We start from the raw sequence: 24951 nt of genomic DNA, 5'->3' as shown, positions 1-24951 counted from the left end.
ATTTCAGTTCTTAGACCAGTGTCTGCATGTATTCACTCTGGCCGCTGTGTTTAAATGCAATCCACAACGTTTTGGGACAGTGCTGGATAATATGCTGGTCTAGCTTATTCTGCAGTTCTTGAACTCAAGTGCAAGTGACTATAAGCACATTATATGTACACTTTAAGAACAAAAATTACATCCTTTTAGGGTTTTAATGTTACTGACTTTTCCAATGTTGCTTAAAATGTTTTTACTGCATAAACACAACTTGGCTTAAAAAATCAAAACAAAGCCCTTGTATCCATGCAGGCTCATCTTCCTTGAACAGCTTGTGTTAATTCAGGGCAAGCTCTCTCTCCCCTTCTCAGTACCCTACATTTCCCCTCATTCAGTCCTTTCCCTCCTTGTGTAACAGTATAACATAATGGCAGGTACCTTTATGTTGAGTCTAGATGCACATTGATAGGCCTTACTTTTTCTTTTTCCCTTTCTGTTGGCAGTGATGGTGCAGGAAGAAGTGGAACCTACATTCTAATTGACATGGTTCTCAATAAAATGGCTAAAGGTGAGAATCGAAAGGCTTGTTACTTCGTTGGTACTGAAAGATGTGCTTGTGTTGCCATGACAACGTGGGGCGCAATATTCACAGAAAACCTGAGAATAAATTAGAGGCAAATTGTACTTTTTCCTGAATGTTCTTAAGTTTCATTTTCATAGTGATTTCAAACAACAAACCCAAATGCAAATGCTTTGTGAATGAGCAGATGTTCTTGTGCTGTTGAGAACTATTTGAATTTTCTAACTTTACCATTTAAATAGTTAGTACAGTTTTTAGAAGAAGATACTTTGAGGCTGTACAATCCTTACTTAGTGGTTTCATGAGTTAGGTCCTGGGCTGCTTCATGACTATTGCCCAGAGCATTGTCACCTATTCAGCCACAATGGTCAAGCATAATTGCTTTTTCTTGTAGCTGGCCATTGGCACCATAGTGCCTAGAAGATCTGGTACTAGACAGGTCCCCATGCACAAGGTGCACAAATTTGCACGAATTTGTCTCTTAGGAAAATAACTTAAGTGAACAATGCACCAGACTGAAAATAAGTGCTCTGTTCAATAAGTGAAAATCTAGTGCTCTGTTCGCAGTTCTGCCCCTCTATGTTCAATGTTGAACAACTTATTTAACTTTTCTGTACCTTGGTTTCCTTGTCAGTGAAATGTATTTCATGAAGTAGGAAATGATCTGTCTTAATGTAGGTGTTAAAAGTAAAAGTCTATAGATCCTCTAGAGATTGGAATCATTATTTTTATTGATCGTTAAATGGTTCACAATGAGAAGTGCTTAAGATGGGTATCTTTGTTTTTTGAATCTTTTCAAAGATGGGTATCTTTGTTTTTTGTATTTTTGAAATAATCTTTGTATGATACAATTAAACCAAATTTTTAATCCTGATGCTGTCTTCAAAAGGAAGGAGGGTAAAAGTGGGCAAGTAAACCTGACTGTATATTAAAAAGACACAATTGTCAACTTGATATATCATACCCCTTCCCCACACTGTTTATATTACACTGTCATAGAACTGCATTTTAAGAGGAAGAGTAATCTCTGAGGTTGAAAATAAAAAATTGTCATTAGACTTTCTAATTCTTGTGCTAAGTTCTTAAGCTACCTTGATCTGCCATTGTGTGCAATGTGTTTGTGTTTAAAGAAAAAGGATTAACTGTAATAACATAAATTAATTTATATGAAATAATAGTCCTTTGATTTCTAATCACTTTACGGTTGTTTTAAACCTTCTAAAGTAGTCATATTTTTAGATGTATTTTAAAAATACACTCCATGCTTTGCAGTCATATATTGCATCCACATCTCCCAGTCCTGTGGGACATAATGACCTGGTGCCCCTTCAGAAAGAAGAATTTAGCATTTTTTCCTCTGTATTCTGAATGTTAATGTGTCTGGTCACACATGCACGTAAAGGGGTATGTTTTCTGTCCATGAGCATCATAGGGAACTTGCTCCTGATGTTAAAAGAAGTTGGCCTTCTCTTCTCCTGTGTCTGCCTTCTCCTTAGCCCTGTCCTAGAGATTTTCCAGTGGGATGAGATCAGTTTTTCATGCTTACTGGAAAATAGGTTTTCCCTCAGTGAGGGAATATGGAGATATTTGCAGCACTTGTCCATGTGACAACCTAGTCTTTGAAAGCAGAAGCAATGGTATGTAGTAAAATTAATGTACACCTTTGTTACGTGTTTCTTCAGCTCACTTCAGTCGTCAGCAACAAGAAGCTGTAATGAAAACTAATTTTAAAGTATATGCAATTTACTTGCATAAAGAAGTAAATGAGAAGTATTTTCTAGCTTCAGGCTTTCAGCCACTTAAGGGAGGGTTGACTTTGTTGTAAAAGCACTGAAGAATGCCATTTATTGACTCCATTGTAGCATGTAATGTCAAATTCCATTTTAAGTGCGGGCTTAGTGTTTCACAATACGAGACAAGTCATGTGAAACTGGCCAGAGAAAGGCATCACAGGGCTTTTTGGAGATCGGTCACCCCCATTTTGTTCTTGACCTGCTCCCCTCTGCCGATGGGGGTGTGCAGCGCGAAATCCCCTGACCTGGTGCTTTGGCTGGGGTTTAAATGAAAGATCAAAGGGCAGAGCGGGCATCTCAGCCCTGCTGAGGTGGGCCTTTCCCAGGCTGTCACACTGTGCGGCCGCCAAAGGTTTTGTTCGGGCGGGAATCGTGGCCCAGCCTGTGCGGCCGGGGCCCTCTTTGTCTGGCCTGAGAAGCTGGAGGCCCAGGTTGAGGATCCAATGTTCATCAAATGATCAAAGGCCTGAAGCCCTGGACATGAAATCTTTCTTTCCATTTCCTTTTCTTAGAGAATGAATTGCACGAGTGGCAAAGAATGCCGTTTCCAAAGCTTTTATGTGGAGTGCGAGGGCTAACTTCAGAGTCCTTCAGTGCTAAACATAAAAATGTAAGTGCACTTTCAATCTGGGCCCAGCTGCAAGGCCAGCATCTAGTAACATTTCTTTCAAAAAGGCTTTTAAGGATTAAGGCCTTCAGTCTTTCAAAAAAAAAAAAAAAAAAAAAAAGGACTTTTAAGAATAAACTTAGAATAATTTGAGTTTCTTGTTCCACTGTCTGGTTTATTAGAAAGTAGACAATAATGCATTTTTAAATCAAAGTAAATAGAGGAGTACTTAGTTTCAGCAGTGGGAAAGTAGAAAGCAATCAATAAATGCCTTGGCTCTTTAGTGGGGTTTTTAATGGGGTAGATGGAGAAAAGGAGCTCCTTCTTTCATGTAATGATTTACTTCACTACATTCTCTTGGACAGTTAACTGTAAATGCTTTTGTCATTAACAATTTTTTCCACTACCTCTCATTGAATTAGTGCTAATACTTAGTCTATTAAGCATGTTATAAATTGGTATCTTCTACTATCTCGCCTGTTGCCGTGTCTCGTGTTATTTTATACACTGAAAACCACCGGGAAGCAACCTGCTCCTAAAGTAGGGAGAAAGAAATAGAGGGCTTTTGTGCTCAACATCTGCCACACCAGTCTGACGGCCCCAAAACAGGAATGGAACTTAAAAAAAAAAAAAATCAACCTATTTTAGTGCACGGTAAAGGTTGGGAGGGTGGCAATATCTCCTCAGGGTCCTTGTGTCCCCTGGGCAGGGGTTTCTGTGGCAGGAGGGCACACAGAGTCCCATACGGAGCCCCACGCCCAGCAAGCCCAGCCTAGCCCCAGCTGCCTCGCCAGCCCTTGGGCCTCCCTCGGGCTCTGCACGGCAGCACGAAGGGTTTCCTGTTGGGTGGGGGTTTTAATGAATTTCTCTGTCCTCTCCACAATAAATATAATGGCTGCATCTGTGTATTCACTCCAAATAGCTACATTAAATAATCTTATTAGGTAACTGGAACAGTTCGAGAACAACGATGTCTATTCAGTCCTGTCATTCCTGTGTTGTGTCAGTGGAAAGTTTTAAATGCAAGTGTGTCCTTGTGTTTAGTTGTTCCAGTAACCCAGCACTGCTATTTATCATGTAGTTTATTACCATAATTATTTTTATTGCTAGATTCATAAGCAGAGTGGTTACCAGGCCCTAATCCTGTCCTCATCAAAGTAATAACAAAACTATATGGTAGAGAGATGGGCCTTCCAGTAGCATACTATTGTTACATGAATATGAAAATTTTAAGAGTTATCAAAGTTACCTCCAATTTCCCTGACAGACAGCTTAGGGCAAGTTTTATTTTTGAGTGAAAAGTTCAGAAATGATGTATTTCAACTGTATGTGCGCTTTCATGATTTAAATTAAGTACAGAAAATGATAATTGATTGTTTTTGTAGATAACAAGGCTTGCTGGATTTTTGACAGGGACTTTTCTAAGGATGATTTCTGCAGAGAATTTTAACATTCTTAATGTACTTACAAATTTTATCTTCTGTTACTAGGGAGGACAAACAGTTTTAGATGAGTCTACTTGATATTCCTTCCTCACCCCAAACTCAAAGTAACTCTGAGCTGATCAGTTTGGGGGATTTTTTGTATGTGATTCAGAGAAAAAGTGGGAATTTTCTCATTTCTTGTCTTTCCTGCAGGCATATATTAGTAACTAAAAGTTTGATATATTTCAAAATACTTTTATTAAGTGTTTCTGGCATGAAAAAGAGAAGAGCAAGATTATGGGTGTTCCTACTTTCATTCTTCTAAACTGAAAGGCTTGGATAGTATAGACAAAAGTTTGATTTGTAGATATTAATCCAGCTAGCAGCTGTTCGGGGTTTGCTGACCATCCATTTTCTTGTGTTTGAACTAGATGGAATGAGATGAGTGAAAGGGAAGGTAAATATGAATTTTAAAATCCTTTTAAAGTATTCATTTCAGAATTCTAAAACCCAGCAAAAAGATTTGATTTAATGAAGCTGAACCAATGGTTTCTTCTTTCCCGTTCAAAACCTTGGATTATAATTGATGAGCGCATACACTCTGGCCTGGGCTGGCTGTGGAGGTTTCTCTGCAAGTCCTTTCCTTGCCCCCACTACACTATTGTCTGAGGGTCTTGTGAGTCAGCTCCTGAGCAGATGCAGTTTCTACCATGACATTTTAAGGCAAAACAAAAGATTCCCTAATTCGCCTTCTGACTCATCATGATCAAATGATTTTGGCTAATCTGAACCCTTGCTGAGGTTTTGCTTATCTGCTGTGTGGTTTTAACAATCATAATGAAGTTGTAGGGTTGGATCCTCTCTGAAAGGATTTTATGAAAGAAAATACTTGCCCATATTCATGTTAAAATGGATACAATCTGCTTATTTTTCAGTCTTTGTGCAAAGTCTGAGAATATTCTAGTCTTTAGTTGTACAGATACAAGTCAAGAGCAGTCTATTTCTGACATACTCTTGGTGAATGAGAAAGTCTTTCTTCAGCCCATGATACAGTTTCTCCTGTGAATTTAAAGCTTAATATACTACAAGTGTCACACAGTGGTTGAGAGAATATGTAGTGTAAAGGAGAAATTAGTTTTTAAAAAATGGTATTTAATGTTAAGAGAGCAAGAAGTGGAATTAGAAATAATTGAAATTCTTGAGAAGAATCTACAGCAGAAAAATTCAGGACTTTAGAATGTAATTATTTTCATGTTCTAAGTTTGAATCTATTCCATCACTGCTCTTTGAGGTTTGTGGGAGTTAGATGATTATCTCTAGGAAAAAATGCAGGCCGGTAAAGCCAAAAAATTAGCTTTTGATTTGTGTGCTATTGTACTACCCACAAGACTGCCTCAGTTCTTAGCAGTGATGTTAACCATAGAATTCTGAAACGTGGCTATTTCAATTTCTGAAGGAAGTTCTTAGTGTCCTTGTAAACATATCATGTGTTATAAGGCCTGTTTTTCAAATAAGCTGCATTTATGTATTGTAACTTTTATGTAATGAGTTACCCTGGAAACACAATTAGGCAAATAGTGCTCATTCTTGCAGCGTTTCCCAGCAGATAATTAATCACAATGAGAGCTGGGCCCCCAGCTACATGCAAAAGTGTATAGGGAATGTATAGGGCAGCTTTTTACAGTCCAGCCTGTGATGCTAAGGGAAACCTCACTATTTAGAAAAAAAAAAAAAAAACTGTTGAAAATAGTATTTGTTTCCTCTGCAAAATACATGTTGATGCATAAACTTTTAAGGTTTTCCCACATTGTTGACACTATACTCATTGATTAATAGTTCATAAAATTAAGATAAAAATGTAGCACATTCTACAAACTCTGGTTATAAAATGAGTAAGTGACAATGAGGAAGGCGGTGTTGGTTGATGTTTCTTGGTGTATGTTGTGTGGACTGTGTTTTTAGACGGATTCCCAGATGGAATATAGAGATTTCAAACAAAAAGCAAAGACATTATTGATGTAATTTCTTTGTAGGTTGTTTTGGTTTTGTTTTTGTTTTTTCCTTTTATATAGTTTAGTGGTCAGGCATTACCCTAAAAGAGCCATATTTCTGACTTTTATTTCAGGATTTTATTGAAAAAGAAGTGGGACTAGAAAAGCGTGGTAGAAAGCAAACCTAATTATTCAAGGTTTTGGGCAAATGAATTGTGAAGAAAGACTGATCAGACATGGACTATTCCTTGGGAAAGGGAGCACGAAGGGGGGTCCCCATAGAGCGTTAGAAGACCCTGAAAGGAATGTATTGATGTCAGTAAGCAGCTTGAGATAGTGACTAATTTGAAAACAAGAGGTCATTGACTGAAACTAAGGAGGAGACAAGCAGATAAGGAGTTTGGGCAGCATTTTTTTCACACAAGTGTAGATTAGAATATGGAAAAGTGGAAAAGCTGGTCATAGAAGTACAGTACTGTCAGTTTGAGAACCAGCTTGTCAAATGTTTGGAAAAGGAGGGTTACACACAGAGTGTAGAACTACTTTTTTGTAGTTAATCTCGTGCAAGTAGTCTGTAGATGATTTAAAGAGAAGTGTTTAATTGACCAAGATGGTAGTCTTCTGACTTTAAAGGGTACAATGTATATTACCAAACTAAAGTGTAATTATTCCACAACTTCTAAAACTGGACTAGTTTAGTCACTTTTAAGAATAAACTCTGTTAAAGAACAAATCCATAGTAGTTGCATCTTTTATACTCAATCCATGTACTGTCGTGAAAGCATTACCACCTACGTGCAACATGAAATGAAAGTAATGTGAAATGTAGTTCTTACAATTTAATAGATTGACGTGGGCGAGCTGCCTCTGAGTGCCCTGTAAAGTAAATTCTCATTTTCCAAAGGGGACTCCAAGATTTCTTAGGGCAAACTGAGGCACGTTTTCAGAAATGTGATTTTTGCAGTCAGCATCTTAACTTTGTTCGCGTTTGACTCAGCACATGGAGATGAACTGCTTCTGAGGTAATTAGCTGACATTTTGTAGAAGAGGTGCTGAAGGAAGCAGATTGTTTAGAGCTGTATAGGAGCTGACACGGGGGAACACCTATACACAGGCAGTAGCAGCACATCCACCATCCTTGCTGACTCATCATCCCCTTTGTGTGTGTGGGTGCACGCGTGCGTGCATAAATTAAATTTAGGTGCATGCCATAGTATTTTCTAGAGTGATCGTGGGTGATTATAGGATACTTTCCCATATATAGAATACAGCTCATTAACTTCTCTTTCTCACATTTAGTGATTTAGGCATTTTCCTTTTGCTTTTAACTCTTAGAGAAAATCTAGATGTAACAGAGAAACAATTCCTATATGGTATAAACTGTGATTTGACTTAGTCTCATGCACAGTGGAAGTGAGGATTGGGTCTCACATTAGAACCCATGTGCATGCAGTTACAGTGAGTGGTTTCTGCATGTTTTTTCTGCATTGACAAAGGATATTAGCTTAAAAACTGTCATGTCAGTAGTGAATTTCTATCCTTGTAAATCAGTGAAAGCTGAGAAGAATAAGTGTCCTGTAGCAGTTTTTAAAATACCAGGCCGCTCCTTTTTCATTTTCGCCATCCTTTGGATTGCATAGTGATAAAGCCACATAACTTACATTTATACATCCAGGTTACGTGCAAATGCAGTTTTAAAATATTAATATAAAATATGTAAACAATAAGACATTGTGCAATGTATACTCTATGTGCATGTGCATGACTGTCACAATATTTTTCATTTCCTCTCTTTTATTACTTTAAATACTCCCTTCTCCATTTGTATGCTTCCTTTGCCAATTGGGTTTTTGGGTGGTGTTTTTTCTTGTTGTTTTGGTTTGTTTTATGGTTTTGTTTGGTTTGGTATTAATAATGGTAGTGAAATTTTAATTTGGGTCTTTTTTAGGTGTATAATAGCGCTTCGGTATTTAGACTGAGAGTAAAGACTGTTCACAGATTCAGGTACGGGTTGGGTCCATCCCTGACTACATACATACATGCACACAGATTTTGTTCATATCAGAGGGAATAAGTGTTTAATGAAAATGCCAGCCTGAATACATTTATCTTTTTTGTTATCTTTAAAAGCAAGTCCCTCACTAGTTCTTTTGCTAATGCTTTTCTCTTCCCTTGAAAAGCATCAAAAGATCCTCCTGGCCAATAGCAGAACTTCAGCAGCTACAGCAGTAGATGTCTGGATAAGTACAAATGAAAATTGTTTTTGTTTTTGTAGTTTGTAGCTGTTGTTCAGCTCCCGTTTTCAACTCTAATATTTACAGGTGTTTTTATTTAATAGGCACTCAGACAATGCAAGTTGAAGCAAGAAAATACTCTTGTGTTTTTTTGTTGTTGTTTTTTTGTTTGGTTGGTTGGTTTTTGTTTTATATTGCAGCAGTTACAAACCAAGAGTTACAACCAGCAGTAACTCTTACAAAACATTTTTCACTCCTGTGGTACTCCCTACACTGTACTGCAGATGGTTTATCTTTTGGTTGTGGCTCCTTGGTGCTTTTTCCTTTGCCATTTCTGTTAAGGTTTCCAAACTGGGGGGTGAGCGAAGAAGGGGAAGGCAGCAGCCACAGAGCACAGATCTCAAACACCATTAGATTTGACAGATCCCAGCATTCATGAGCCTTAAACCACAGTGCAAAAACTCATCTCTTTTCAACCCGGGTTCATTAGACCTAACTTTAGCCATATAAACCATTTAATGTTAAGCGTCTCTCCTAACCTAGCTGTCTAGGTCTCCTCAGTTGCCGATGGAGAGTGATAAACACCTCTGGAGAATAATTCTCAGGCAAATGAATTGCCCACCAGGGCTCTCCCTCTCTCTCTTAGCTGTTGGGAGAGGAGATGACTAACTCCGATTCGAACTTCAAGGATGGCTGGAGTAGATAAGATGAGGCTGGGCCTTTGAGACTAAGCTAGTTAGTAAATACTACCAGTGTGCCATTAAAACTAATGGTCAGTGAAGAAGTGGTGTTACACTCCCCCTAGTTATGACCCTTTCTTCTTTAATCAGATTGAGTTTGCCCCTCATATGGTGTGATTAAATGTTTTGCAGCAACATTAGGTACTCAATGGGGCAAACACTGGCTGGAGCAGCTATGCAAGCCATCCTTTACAAGCTGTCAGTGGGAAGCTGGAGGCATCTAGGGCTTTGGGGGCATTGCAAATCTACAGCATAGCCATGCTACGTCCAGCTGGCTTGGGCGCTGGAAACACCATAGCTGTGACAGTGTAATAGGCCGTGAGCGCTGATTTACGTTGCTAACTCCCCAGAGAGCCCGCTGCTGTTTCCATATATACTGTACCACAGCAAGCAGTATAGATGGGCTCTTTTTGTGCATTAGGCTTGTGGCAGACCTGGCCCTAGGTAGCGTCTGTCCTTCTTCAGGAGGGGTCTGTCCTTGGTTCTCCACAGTTCACTGTCTGCCTCCTTGCTAAGGCAAAGCCGAGTGCAGAAAAGGGACAGAAAGTGTTGCGCTAGACCCAAGAAAGCCAATTTGTCAGAGTGATGATGTGGGGAGGGAAGAAAGGCAGCACAAAGCCGCTGTGCACGAACTTGGTTTGGCCGTGAAGCATCGCTTTTAGGTGTGAGTCTTGCAGTCATCACCCAAACACAAAATCTGCTTGTATTCTTCCTAAATGCAGACACACAGTGATGAGACCGCTGCTTGTCCTTGCTGACACCGTATTTTTGCTCTTATTTTTTCTCTCACTTGTATTCTCACTCTCTCGTACTGTTAGATGCGATTCTTCCCCAGCATTCCCAACTGCGTGACTCTGAGGCTAAAAGGCTGCCGATCAGCAGCCTCTTGCAAATATTAATTGGACCTTTTTCAGCTTCTAGCAACATCAGTGGAAAGAACAGTATTAGGGACCCTTCCTTCACGGTTTTAACAAGCTGCTTTTTAATCTAACCTAACAAGTCTCTTCGCCCTTTTAGGCCCAATTCAAAATCTGTGAAATGTAATAAATATCAAAAGATGCATTAAGAAGGTAATATCTGGCTAGAATGAAACCAAATACTTACTGCTGCATAAATAAAGGCACTTGACTGGTCATTTCTGTATTCCTCTTACTACCCTTTTTTTTTTTTTAATGTTGGGATAAATGCTTCTTCCCACACAGATCATCATCATCACCTTAAGGAGAAATGGTAACAGTACTAATAAACCCATATTTACAACTGCTTGCCATGACTCCTACATCATGTATTCAGCTTTGGAATCACGTTATGATCAAGGGGAACAGAAAGAGGGCTGAGAAAGGTGCAGAGGGTATTGAAAAACAACAACAAAAAGAGTATTTATCTCAGTCCTCACCTCTCTACTATCCGAGTAGCTTGTAAATGGATTTACCTTTATAACAATTAATTAGGAAAAAAAAATGGATCATTTTATAAATGATGGTGTGAAACATAGGGTGAATCTAATGATTTAACTAAAGTGATGCGGGAAGTCAGAGTCTCAGGCTGGGAGAGAAGTCAAATGTGTCTAAACATAGCACCCTAATGACCAAGCTATCCTGTAGCACTCACAGTAGCAGATTTATAGCCATTCTGCAGACTTATAATTGTATCTTTTTGAGGATATGTGCCTGTAGATCTGAAAGTTTTTCCCAGCTAGAAAAATCCTTTTTAATGTAATATTTATGAGTGATACATATTTGTGAAACATTCACAAAGAAAACTCCTCAGTTTGGGTAATTTAAAAAGAAACCCCCCACAAATAACTGCTTTGATGAAGTATTTAAGGATCATTTTATTTTTATAAATATACAGAAAATTCAGAGCATCTAGAATCTAAAATATTCCTTTTAATATAGTGCTTTAATATAAAATTCTATCAGTTTCACAGAATCTGTGCTGCACTTTTCATCAGTAATGAATAAAATAGGATTTTTGACTTTGCTTTCAGTGCAAGTATGTTCAAGCTTATTACTTAAAATCTCAAAGCTTGCTTCAATTAAGCCAAAATTTTCAAACTTACATTTAACAAACGCTGAATGTTATTTTAACTGGAAAAAAAAAATCATTGTGCTTTCAGGTACATGATCTCTGTAGTTTGTTGAACCTAATAACACTTTTTAATGATACACCATCATCATTTCTTCCCACCTGCTATATTAAAACACATTGCACCTCTCTACAAACTTTGTCATATTCCCGTACCATCACGGTGGCCTCAGTGCTGCTGCAAAGTGGAAGGGATTATCCTCCACCGAGTGCTTCTCATGTGTCTTGTGCCTTTCAAAATTGGTCCCCTGCCATGTTTAGGGGGAGGAGATGAAAGGAAAGATTTCATTATAATAGCAATAAAGCTAACATTAGGTAATTCATAATAATTTTAAATATTGTGAGCTGCTGCTGATCACCTCATGGAGTTTATTGCAGCAGTATTTGGCTAGCTTGTTATTTATTGCATGAGGAACAGGGAATTCAACTTTTACCCATGCTTTCGCGACATGCTGGATACTCCACTCGTGCAACTGTCTAAGGGCAAACACTTTAACCCCTTGAGGTCTGCTAATCGGGAGCACCAGCTGTTAAGTGCCAGTGTGCTTCCTGCATTGGAGCCTGCGGGGAGAGAACGGGTTGAAAAGGATATGACCCTAAACTTCAGAAACCGCTGCTCTCCTTGGGGGCAAAATATAATTCAGCTTGCATCTTCTCTTGCTTTCTCTCCGTGTATCCATGTGGTCCTGATGCAGATCGTTGTGCACTCACTGTGAATGCTTAAAGCCCTTAGAAAGATGATAGTTAATTGCTGAAGTTAAAATCCGCCTTGCACTGGTATGGAAGTGCTTTCGGAGGTATTTGCTCAGCTAGCTCACTGGGCTGCTGAGGGTGGGGGGAAGGCTACGAGTATCTTGCTCACAGTGAATTATTGCAAATGCATGTTCTGTGTGTTTGTGGCTTTTTGTTTTGTTTTGTTTAAAAAAAAAAGGATTTCATGGATGATTTTTTACATTACTACCAGTACAATGTTAGTTCAGCCTCGCTCTAAGTTACATCCTTCCATTCATTTGAAGCAAGAAATGAAATTCCATGTGAAAAAGGAACCTATCACAAACAGAACTCAAATTTATTCCTATAGCATAAAATACAGTCAGAGGTGAAAAGGCAGCTATTTTTCTTTAAATGCTCCCTCTTTTATCCCTCTGTTATTTTCTGAAACCAGTAACATCGTTAAACAGACAGATACATATTGGAGGGGTGAAAAGATAAAAAATCTTCTGGTTTTGTCACATTTTGTGTTCTCTTTTACAATTACCTTCAGTGCGGGCCAGCCTAGTATTTTTAACCCTTCCTCTAGATTATTTGCTGGATGATAATAAATTAATGTCTATTAATGAAAGTCTGTTACTAGACTTCACAGTTCAGTAGCCTGAGCAAAACATTTCCAATAGTGGGATACCCTTGGAATCACTGGGACAAATTCTTCCAGCTCTTACTCTAAAACATTAAATCAAGTTTAGTTTGTGTGTAGGGTTTCCAGATAAGAAATGTTTAAAATACCTTTGTAGCATGTGAATATTTTGGGGCCATCTCTGTAAGAGCATGATTTGACCCTAATGTCCTTAGATGCAGTTTCCCTCTCTCCAAGTGTCGTGTAATACATGCTGCATTCTGTCACCTGAAATGGCTTAAAAGCATGAAGTATTATACTATATTATATAATATATATGCTATAGAATGAAAACGTTGTTATACTGTGCTCATATACTCCCAAATTAAAAAGAAAGCCTCAGCATGACAAAGATGTTGAATTTGTTGCATATTTCAACAAAACAATTCAAAAGAGGGTTGAAAGCTCCGACTGCAGTCAAACACTGAGCTCCCATCACCTGTGAATGCAGGTTGGGCTCAGGCCTCCCTTTATGCCTTGAAAATATCTTCTTTGTCTGCCTCTTGTCACCAGAGAACTTTCTACAGACTACTGCACACATCAGTGGAAGGGAGCTGAATTTACATAATATAGCAGCAATCTAGTGTAAGTTTGAATAGGAAAAAAAAAAAAACCGTCATCACAAAATGAGGTTTAATAGTGGACTTCGAATATATATATTTAAACTCATTTGTTTTAGGCTCAATAAGGGAATAGATGGAGAACATATAGTGATGGATGCAGGGGAGGAAGAGAGGTTTGCTCGTGTGGAAGGAAAGCAAGTCAGGCTGGCTTCATCCTATGCTGTTGATTTCATCCTTTTTCCTGTGAAGTTTCTTGTTCCAAGACATTTTTCTTCCAAAACAGCTGCCCATCTTTGCAGCACTAGGTTTTCGTGATCAGCTTCTCTAGGGACTCAGGTAGTTCCCATCACCAGCGTATCAGAGGCATGCAGAAATGTAAAAAAAAAAAAGGGTAGCAAACTGACCTTGGCCTTTGCTTTGCCTTGCCTCTTTGGGCAAAACCTTGCTTTGCTCATTTTTGTTTTTTCTATTACCTGTGGCTGGGGACATCAGAAGGACTTGAGGGTGCAAACCCATGGGTTTGGGGACAATGATCAGTAAAAAATGTTGATTCAGGCTTGTACTGGCAAAACACTTCAAAGCAAACTTCCCAGTGAGCACCAGGACTATTCTCATGTTCCAGTGCAAAAGCATATTGCTTTGGTGTTTTGCTAAGTCAGGGTTTTATGATCAGGCATTGCTCATACTATTAGGCGTGTCATTCTGTTAATGATGATAAAAAAGTAAGCATCAGTTCACTAGTAAATGACTGCAATCTACATCACAGAGATGGAGGAATTAACGCTTTCAAAGGTAGGCTCAGGAGCCTGTCTGGCCAATAAAGAGTGTTATTAGGTCTTGTCATGAACCTTTTCCCCGTTCCTAATGTGTTAATGTGTTGTCCTCAGGCTAGAGTAGTTTCAAATAAAGAGCATCCCTCACTGGAGGGGGAACATACATGTCTGCAGCCACAGGGAAGCCCAGGTGACACTCAGCATGCCAGCTCCATTGGGACGATCTTCTCCAGGTTCATCCTTGCAGCACACCATGGAGGCTCATACAGGACCACGATTAACCTTGTCCATGGATGTCAGTGTCTCATATCTTAATTTCTGAGAAAGAGAATTCCTTTTATGTTGAGCCAAGATGATTTTAATTCCTGGGAATTTAACGAGGCCACAAGTAAGGCTGTAAACCACGTGCGGTACTCACATAGCTCTGCTCCCATGCAAGGCAGTGGTGGAACAGGAAATTCCTACCTAATCTGTGTGTGTGTGAGACCGAACACTGAAATGAGCTACTGTGTTACACCAGTGCTAGGGTTTACAAAGGTTGTACCTGCACTTATCATTTCTAGATGAATTGCAACTGTAAAACCTACAACACACTTAAGGTATAATTATTGCTACTGTCACTGTTTTCAGACTTCAAAGCATATGTTGGTATGTATTGTTCTGGTCCATTGTAAGGATGTGGTTTTATGTTTTGTTTTGTTTTTACTTTAAAAAAAAAAAAAAGTTTTCTACTTTGTCCAGCACACTTTCCCATAAATTCCTATACAATGTATGGGGGGAATGGGGCGTGGGTAATGTCTGATGCCTCAAACTGTGGTAGTTAGCAAAAATATCTATGTCAGGTACTTTTTCTAAGTTGTCACTGTTATATTTACTGAATTAATTCATTCAATTTCTGATACAGCTGAAGAACATATTTTCAAGGAGGCCCTTGCAATCGATGATCCTTCTAGAGCTTCTCTGGAAGAATGTGCAAACAACGGGGGCAGTATGGGTTGGGGAGTGGATATGGGGCAGTCACACCGTGGTCAGGCAGACCCTCTGCCCACCTGCCCAATGCTTTGGCAATGCGAAATGTCCTTGAAAGGTGCAGAAGGGGACAGATGCAAGAGAGCCAAACTCCAGCTGAACTTCTCAGCAGTGAGGGTTTGCCGCCCTGCTTCTACTCTTGCAGTTCATACAGGGACTGACAGGAGGAACCCAAATTCTGATTTCCTCTCAGCCCCCTCCAATAACATGTATCTCGTTAGGCACTCAAGGAAAATGAGGGGCAAGCATCTCAAAGTAAAGAGGAAATTGAGGAGTAAAACAGCATCGCACTGTCCCCTTTGTTTCTCTGGGTTATGATAAGGAAGACGAGGACTCACTTTGCTCTCCACAGATGATGTTTTAGAAGAAAGTTCCTCCGTTTGCACCGAGGGAGGGAGCCAGTCCCCACAGCAGTTAGGCTCTGCCTGCCTGTTTCCTGCATCCTGGCCTTGCTGTTCACCACTGTCCAGACACTTAAAGTAAAACCTAAAGAAAATGCTGTGGGTTTGCCATCTCAAACAGCACTCATGCCGCAAGAGGCTGCCAGGTCCTGGGCTAGAAAGCCATTGGCAGGCTCTTGGATCTCAGCTGCAGGTGGCAAAAGTTCACCTAAACCTTGTTTTAACAGCATGAATATTTGTGTGGGTCGGGCCTACTCTTAGAAGTAGCAAAGGGGCACTCGGTGGCATGGCCCCAGTGGACCCTGAGGTTCTGCTAAATATATTCTGCTCTAGGTACAGGGGCGTTCTTAAGAATTTGTTTTTCACTGGCTTTTCTTGAATTAATGTTAATAAAAACTGCCCCGACGTCTTATTTTTCTATATGAACACAAAAATTGCAGCTGCCTGCCAAGTCTGTTGAGAGATGGATGTAATAATTTTCAGTCGGACTGTTAGCCCAAAGGGAACCTGATAGCAAGAGATTGACAGATGCAGCATGGATTATCTTGTGCTCTGAACTCAGCCCAATTTGTGGTTTGTTGCAGGTGCTAAAGAGATTGATATTGCTGCTACCCTGGAGCACTTGAGGGACCAGAGACCAGGCATGGTCCAGACAAAGGTACTGTCAATAAATCCACCGGGATTTTAAATACATTAAAGGTCTTTCACAGTAGTTGTTTTCATGACAGAAGAGAGAGGGTATGACCTAATTTAACACAGGTCGCTTGCTGATTACTCTGTTTGGCTTCCTACCAACTGAGGTTTATTTATGCTGAAGATTTATCTAGGCTACTTTCTTTGGTGTTTACTGCTCTTTCTTGTAACATCTCCAACATCTATCTTGATTACCATATATGAAGGGCAATCAAGACAGCACTCTATAGTCTACTAAAGAAAATGTGTACGTGAAAAAATGTTCTTGCTTAAATCCTGAATATGGATTGTTTTCTTAGAGTATCTCTGCCTAACTGTGCATGTAATATTTTTAAAAGGCTTCAACTCGTTAAAGCAAGTGTAACTGCTGATGTTTTTTTTTCTGAAAAGAAAGTTTTGGATTAAAGAAAATACAGTTTTTAGGGAAATAAAGTCATTTTTAGTATCACTGAAGGAAAAGCTTATGCCATGCCTAAGGCAATGTCCTTTATGGATGTAGCATGGTGACTGCATTTGTACCCCGTGGTGAGTTGAATATCTTACTCCATAATGACTGTCAGTTGTAATAGTCTCGAAGTTTTATGTAATTTGTAACTTTTAAAGATAGCTGATACTGTGGTGGTAGTTCCTTACATCAGGAATGAAACTTTCTATTGTGATTTTCAGTGATGTGTGGAATATTTGGGGGTATTTGCTGCAAGTTAAGAGCTTCAAATATGACAATAAAGTAACCTATTCATGACATGGAGGCCAAATAAATCTGAATATGACACTGTAAAATACTGAATGAAAGTTATAACCCCAAATTAAGTATCCAGAGCGATGTGACAGCACTCTGTCTTGGTCGGGCAGGAACTGATCGGAACATCTGCAGCATTTAGGGAGTTGCAATTGCTGAGGGACAAAGGCGAAATAAATCTGTTTTGCAGGAATCATTGGTTCATATCTTTTTCTGAATCTCTTCTTAATCATTTTATCTTCCCAATAATATTAGAAGTGATGCTGGAGAACAGGGGAGAGGTGGGGAAGGGAGGATTAATTATTATTTACCAGTTAGGTAAGTGCATGAAAAATTAAGATGAGCCAGCCAAAGCTAGCTAAGCTTTATCAGCAAGCAAGACACAAAATTGCACAAATCTTTCTTCTGCTTTGATTATTCAGACTGAGAAAAAAAAATGGATATAGCATACAGCATCCAATGTCACATATATTTATTCTGAGGGAAGATGCAAGTCCTGAGCTACTCTGTAAATGCATCCAATTTATATGGCAGCTCTGCAGAAATACAGAGCTCTGATTCTGATCTGTCTCTCAGTTCAGAGAAATTACAGCTTGTTGCCTTCAACAAAAGAAAAAACATAGCTCTGGAACCAAAGAATGAGGTTATGTGAACAACTTCTCTTAGCTCAGAAATAGTTACCCGAGTCCCATGAAAAGCTCTCTAAAGACATGTTTCTCCCCTCCAAACATTTATCTGGAAGAGCTCCAGAAAGGCAAATCTATCCAGTGTTTTCACCCAGGATGAAAAATTTTCTCAGGATGTTGCTTATCTCTCCTCTTGCTCCTTCTTCCATCATTGTCATTTTCTCAAAACCACCCAAATCACTTATTCAAGCTAATGTCTTGCAAATTATAAATATCTGGTTACATGCTAGCAAGGCACTATCCCCAGAGAATTTTTCTGACGGATTTAAACAAACCCCTGTGCTTTCCCAGCTGAATACAAATGAGGAATATTAGACTCCTGGAGTAATTTAAAACAATGGATTAAAAGTCAGGTTAGAAATGCCAATTACAGAATATCCCTAGGCAAAATAAACACCAACTTCCTTTAGCAATGTTATTGTGTTTCCAGCAGGCAGCGCTCCACATTTTCAATAAGCATGTGAAAGATTTGTTTGCAACATTTTGTCTTCTGGTAGGGATCTTTAATTCAAAAGCACTGTATATAATAAATGGTAATGAAATTATCATAACGACATTCTGCATTTCTGAGAAGCATAATAGAAGGTTTGTGGTTTTGTTATTTTTTTGCAGGGGAATCGTAAAATAGAATTGATATGCCACATGTGAGAGGAAAAAATAATGAAGGAGGAAGTGTATTCTCTGTGATGAGAAAAATATTCTTCGTTTTCTTTTTCTCTCTCCTGTATCTTTCCATGTGCAATCTGTAATGTTTAGCTGAGGTTCGTTATTTTGGCATATATGCAGCATGCACCTAGTATGTTTTCCAGGGAATTTTTATTTGAAGTCTTAATGAAATGTAGCTTTTTTTCTTTTTATTTAAATATATTATTTCTAAATATATTCATGTTGCCTCTGCGTTATAGCTGGACTGACAACACAATGTGCCTGCCCAGCTCTGTCTTCTAAGCAAAGCCTAGAAATATCTAGATATTTCTATCTGTTTCTGATAGCCTAGATATCTAAGTCAACCTTGTATATGTAAATAGTGCATGTGAATGAGCTGTACAAAATATCAAACTGAGCCTCTTTAAAATTGTTGAAATTACTTCTGTCTATCTGTGGTTGTTCTCCTGCAATGGTGTGGGAGGGGTGTGAAGGCTTTTCTTTGGAGGGTGGGGGCACACGTCAATGGAAGCTGCACAATCTGCGCTTCGCCTGTGTGTATTATGCAGAAGGAAGGACGGGGAAGTGCTCAGCTGCACCATCCCAGGAAGACCAAGTCCACACATGTCTCGTGCATCTTCTTTGCTGTCCCCTTTATGGCAGTGTTTCACAGTCAGTTTTGAGCTCTGGCTGTAAAGATGCTTGATCAGCCTCACTGATTTAGGGTCACGCCTAATGGAAGGTGGTGGTCTCCACTGAGCTTGTCTCCAAAATCAATGGCTGAGGTTGGAAGTTTCTGTTAATCAGTCCAAGTCCTCATGTGAGATAGCAGCTTCTCCGTGGATGGTGCAGTGGTGCCCTGTGGGGTACCCATCAGTGAGAGGCAGAGGCACCCCAGGTCTCCAGGCTGGCAGCTCTTCACGATGAGGTGGACATGCGTTGGACCAACAGGGCTTAAGGGCAGATTTCCTGAGTGAAAGACTTAAGTTATTTTCAGCAATGGGACTATTACTAAAGGATTGTAGTCCCTATATTACAAGCTTTTCCTCACAGTAAAATACTCAGATGAAGAGCATGTTAGGTAGCCTCACTACCATGGCACCAGTTTGGTTCCGGCATGGCATGTCCAGATGAATGCCTCCTCTGCCTCCTCTGCCCTCCAGCTACTCTCACGCATTCGGTGCACTCTTGCTCAAAATATAACTGCTGCTCCTGGGTGGCCACCAGCATTTCCAGCGTCTCCTCTAATTGCAGAGACCTTGAGGCAGGCACAGGCAAGCGTATACACCATTTTCTGTGCCTAATGAGGGTGAGTCCTACTCTTTAGGGTGAATTGATGGCTGATTAAAAACTGCTGGATGCAGTCCAGCAAATGCGCAAGGATGCCACTTTGACAGCACCAGGCAGAGAGCAAAATCCGTGAACGTTGGTTTCTTTGAGAAATTATTCTGAGTTTTAAACTTCTTTTTCCTCTCTGGAACTGTGCTTAACATCGCTTCTCTCTGAGGCATCTCCACACGGGAGATTATTCTGCAGTGGGGTAAGGCAGGGCGGAGAAGAGTGATGATGAAATGCAGGAATTAGAAGGCAGCCATTTATGAACTATGAGTTGTTTACTTGTAGTTTGTTCTCTCATCCTTGCTGCAGATTTCCACTGTTGCAAGTGAATGCTATTAATCTAGTAATCACCTCTGGGGCTGGCTGCGTCCTGCAGCCATGTGCCACTGCCGTGTCCATACTTGCATCCTTCCCGCACAGCCCTGGCAGCTCCTGCTGGAGGCACCTGCTGGACCATCCATTTCCTAGTTGGAGGCACAGACACCATCCCAGCAGTGATCTTTGCAGGGTGCATCTCAGACCTCAATTCTCAGAGTTGGTTCTTCGAAAGCTCCTAGCCCCAGTTGGTTTAAGCTGCTGCAGTACTTCTAGAAAATCACAATACTTTTGCACAGTCCATGAGTGGTATCCTGGATTTGCTTATGCTCCAAGTAATCTGTGCACATTTCTTTTTCCCTCTGATAAGAAACAACCAGAAAATCATCATGTCAGATATTTCAGTAAGCTAAATTTCTGAGAAGGATTACTTGCTTAGAAAATACCACACCTGTTAACCTTGAGGAAGTAAAGCTCCTTTGTCCTTCTGTAGGACTAGAGAGTTCAGGAGCACGTTAGGGACACACTTAGATGTTGTGGCCATCCCTGCCTGTGTCCTTCTCACCTCTGCTAACCCGGCACAGAAATCTGTTAGTAATTTTGGTTTTATGCTTACAGTGAATTAGTAGCAGAAATGTTCCCAAGTCTTCCCTAAGCAGGAATAAAGTGGACTAAACATTGCTAGGTAATTTGTGGGTGCAGAAGAGTAGTTAAAAAAGGAAGGAGAAAAATAACAGGTAAAGGAAAAAGCAGATATTGTTTTATATGGTAGATATAATGTGAGGAAATAGTTATTTAGCTGATTTCTGCTAGAAACAGTCCTGAGAGAAGCCAAAGGCTCTCCTTTGCAGCATCTCACCTGTTTCATATCTCAACTACGTTAACAAGTTTCCATCTTTGTGTCAGAAGGAAATGGCTGGTAATCAACTACTCCCTAATGCTTCTGACCAAGCAATCGCAATACATCATTGTGTCCCAGTAGCTTAGTTTGTGCTACCAACATTTTTCTCCATTAAAATGACTCTGGTTTCAAGATGCTGTCAAACGTGTTACATAGCGTCAATAATCCCCAAACATTCTACTCCTTTCCGTTTCAGTGTACAGTTCATCCTGCATATTCATATTTTCAGCAATGTCTTGAGGATGCTTGGCTGCAGAACAGTGCACCAGCCTGTCTGAAATTTTTTTGTTTTATTATTCAGTGTGTGCGTTTGCTCTCTCCACAGGAGCAGTTTGAGTTTGCTTTGACAGCAGTTGCAGAAGAAGTGAATGCAATACTCAAGGCACTTCCACAGTGAGCGGCTCGTTCTCCCGGAGGTTCCCGCAGGATCCGTTCCTTGTTTCCTCATCCTCGGTCCCTGTGAATGTTCTTGGACACCACGACCTGACCTTAACTGTGTATCTTCTGTTGTAACCACATAGTGATAGGGTCCTTACAAACTCCTTTAGCTGGTAAAAGTTCAACAGTTAGAATGTGTATTCTGTTTTTTTGGGTTTTAAAATAAATTTTAAAAAGTACATTGAAGCCTCGGATTAAGTGACAGAATAGACCATCTAATTCCTTTCACATCCTGGAAGCCCTGAATGTCACTCTTTGAAAGCACACATTCATGTTCTTAATAGCAAATATACAGTATTGTGGGTAATTAGTGCAGTCAATATAGTCTCAGAAAACAGTGTTTTGTTATATTTTGGAACTCCTCAAAGGCTGAACAAGAGTGGGGGGCCTGAAAGGGATGGTGATTGTTCCTACACAATGCCAAGCGAGGGCACGAAGCAGTGCTGAGGGTGTGAGTAAACACAGGTCCAGGCACTGGCAAAGGGAGCTTGCACCTTCTCATGCTGGGCTTTGGCAAGCAAACATTTTCTTAACTGTTGTTTACTTTTCAGCTTTGTGCTGTGAATGGAGGAAAATCTGACTTATAAGTAAATAGGCCTTCACAGTTGTTGCAACTGGGGAGAACAAGCTGGTCACGTTAATGGGAACCTGGGGGACAGTGAGCATGGCAGCTCTGGACAGGTACCTACAGAGCGGAGCAGGCGAGCATAGACGCACCTCCAGCCACCAGGTACATGCCCAGAGCTGGTATGGACACAGATTCTTGACTTTATGGGATTACTGAGGAAGCAAATGGGACTCTCCTCTTTATATTTTTACATTTCCCTCTGTAAAGCTGTGCTGTGCCATCCTTTTCAGCCAGGGAAGTATATTTCTGTAAAAGCCTGGCTGAAGGAAGAATCGCAGGTCTGCATTGTATGATTCTCATCAAGTTTGTCTGAGCCAGGCATTTGTTGCACCTTTCTGCTCTTTCCTTGTTCTGAATGATGCCTATTTTAACTATTAAGGGGTAAAGAAGCACACAGGTTGAATTTCAGAGATTCTTGTGTTCTCAAAATCCTAATGCCTACTGTTGTGAAGTAATGCTAAAATATGTCTGTAAATGGCTTGGTTATGCAATTCTGCTTATATGAATTCACAGTTTTAGTAGTGGCACTCTGCTAAAGGGATTGAAACTACTGATGGCAAGTACTCTGATTTGTTTGAATGTAGGGCCTGAGAGTAACATTATCAAATGTTCTTAGGTGATATAGGCTCTGAATTTCATTTTCAAAAGTGAACACCTGGACACTTTTTCATACGTTATCCTACATTTCTGTGATTTAAGAATTTCTTTTTTTTCTTAACAGTGTAGTATGTTTGAAACTATATTAGGCTGACTGATTTACCTCAGCACTGGAAAATACAGAATTGAATTTAATTTGGGAAGGGGGAAGCCTTTATAAACTTCTAATCAGTGAAATGTTAAAAATGCAATATTGGAGAGTTTTGATGGCACAGAGGTAACAGGCATCTATCGGAATCAACCATGTTGCAATTTTGTGTTGTAGGTGTGAATATTGGTGATTTCTTCTTTTTAGCAATTAAAGAGTTATTTAAAAAAACAAGCAGAAAACTTGTTACTTTTCTCCATACTTTTCTGTATGCTTTTCTTGGTATGTGCTGTTGCTTAATTTGTGCATCCCATTACTACGGCAGTACAGAGCAGTTACTGCAGATGCCATCATCCTCTTAAGTACACATACTGTACATTAAGCCACATGTTTATTTTATGGCCTAAGCATTTTAGAGCTTTCCTAGCAATAACTAAAAAAACTAATGGAGTATGAATGAGAAAATTGCCTTTTTCATTTGATAATTTAGGTTTAACAGGATTCTTTTATTACTTTAGCTAACACAAAATTGCAGATCAGGGCAGATGAGATCAGTTTGAGCAGTATCAGCAAGTGTTTGAAGTAGATTTACTGTGAGCCATGTACTGCATCTTTCTGAAAATACAGGTAGTTATATCCATACAAACAGTCCAAGGACTCAAAATTAGGGCATCCTAAGCCAAGCCCTCCCATTGTCAGATAAAATTATTTCCCAGTGCAAGATGCTGTACCATTACCTACTGCCAATGGGATAATGGGTTTTTAGCACAAATTTCTGCCCTGGGATTCATTAGTGTTCGCCTTCTGACCATCCCTGTGCATACCACAAACATGGCTGACAAGCCGTTCGTTTGCACTTCAGGAATATTTTTTAATTGTTCTTTTGCAAATATTTGCATTTCATAATAGCAATTTCAGGGTGATCCCTATTAATTCACAAGCAGCTGAGTGTGGGACTAAAATATTGGTCTTCATGCTTTGGAGTTTATCTAGCGTAAATTAGAGGGCATTAATCTTCCCCAAGGCTAATGGGGCAGGGATGTATTGTTTTATTCATACTGGTAGCCTGGTTTACACAACAGAAGGATGCAGTGTTACTTAGAGGGCTGGGATATCTCCCACTGAATGTCATTGACAATCCTGTTATTTCAGCCATGTTTTGCACAGTTCTTCCACAAAAAAAAAGGTGCCAGGCTTATTCTGTTGAATGTAAATTACCTCGCAGATTATTTCATCTGTGCAGGTAGGATATTGTTGATACCTCTCAATAAATGCCCTGCTTCTGGGGGTGAGCCTTTGCTGCAGAGCCTACAAGTGAAATGTAGTTTCCGTCGCACCAGGGTGATCCAGAGGGCTTTGACAATCCATTTTCTGGGAGATGCCAAAGCCATGGAAGTACAAACCTGATGAAACCCCAGAGGTAGATTTCTCATGCGGGGCAAGTATTCTTTACCCTTCTCACTGCAAATGGGCAAAGGATGTTGTTCAGGCTGCCCCAGGCCAATTACACTGGAGGTGGGACCTGCCCAGCGGCAGTACCAGCCTAGCGGCAGGACCAGCCTAGCGGCAATACCAGTTGTTCTCTGGATACCCAGTGCCCTGAGCTGGCGGAAGGGGATGGGGAGCAGGATGTGGCCTTTGCTATTCATGAGGAAATGGTTGGCGACCTGCTAAGGAGCTTGGATGTGCGCAAGTCGATGGGGCCGGATGGGATGCACCCGAGGGTACTGAAAGAACTGGCGGAGGAGCTGGCCGAGCCGCTTTCCATCATTTATCGGCAGTCCTGGCTATCGGGGGAGGTCCCAGTTGACTGGCGGCTAGCCAATGTGACGCCCATCTATAAGAAGGGCCGGAGGGCAGACCCGGGTAACTATAGGCCTGTCAGTTTGACCTCAGTGCCAGGAAAGCTCATGGAGCAGATTATCTTGAGGGTCATCACGCGGCACTTGCAGGGCGAGCAGGCGATCAGGCCCAGTCAGCATGGGTTTATGAAAGGCAGGTCCTGCTTGACGAACCTGATCTCCTTCTATGACAAAGTGACGCGCTTGGTGGATGAGGGAAGGGCTGTGGATGTGGTTTACCTTGACCTCAGTAAGGCTTTTGACACCGTTCCCCACAACATTCTCCTCAAGAAACTGGCTGCTCGGGGCTTGGACTGGCGTACGCTTCGCTGGGTTAGAAACTGGCTGGATAGCCGGGCCCAGAGAGTTGTGGTGAATGGAGTCAAA

General features: G+C 40.4%; 1 protein-coding gene across 1 annotated transcript in view; it reads left to right on the top strand.

The window, feature by feature from the left end:
* The window catches only part of PTPRN2 (protein tyrosine phosphatase receptor type N2), a 485563-nt gene extending 462668 nt beyond the window's left edge, over positions 1–22895 (top strand). The window contains exons 20-22 of the mRNA XM_050709300.1: positions 483–547; positions 16180–16253; positions 21238–22895. Of these exons, the coding sequence (XP_050565257.1) occupies positions 483–547; positions 16180–16253; positions 21238–21309 (211 nt within the window). The 3' untranslated portion in view covers positions 21310–22895. The remainder of the gene's footprint in view (positions 1–482; positions 548–16179; positions 16254–21237) is intronic.
* Positions 22896–24951: the final 2056 nt, after the last annotated feature.

Source organism: Cygnus atratus, chromosome 2 (genome assembly GCF_013377495.2).
Source record: "Cygnus atratus isolate AKBS03 ecotype Queensland, Australia chromosome 2, CAtr_DNAZoo_HiC_assembly, whole genome shotgun sequence".
NCBI lineage: Eukaryota > Metazoa > Chordata > Aves > Anseriformes > Anatidae > Cygnus > Cygnus atratus.
This window is presented reverse-complemented; position numbering and strand designations above follow the sequence as displayed.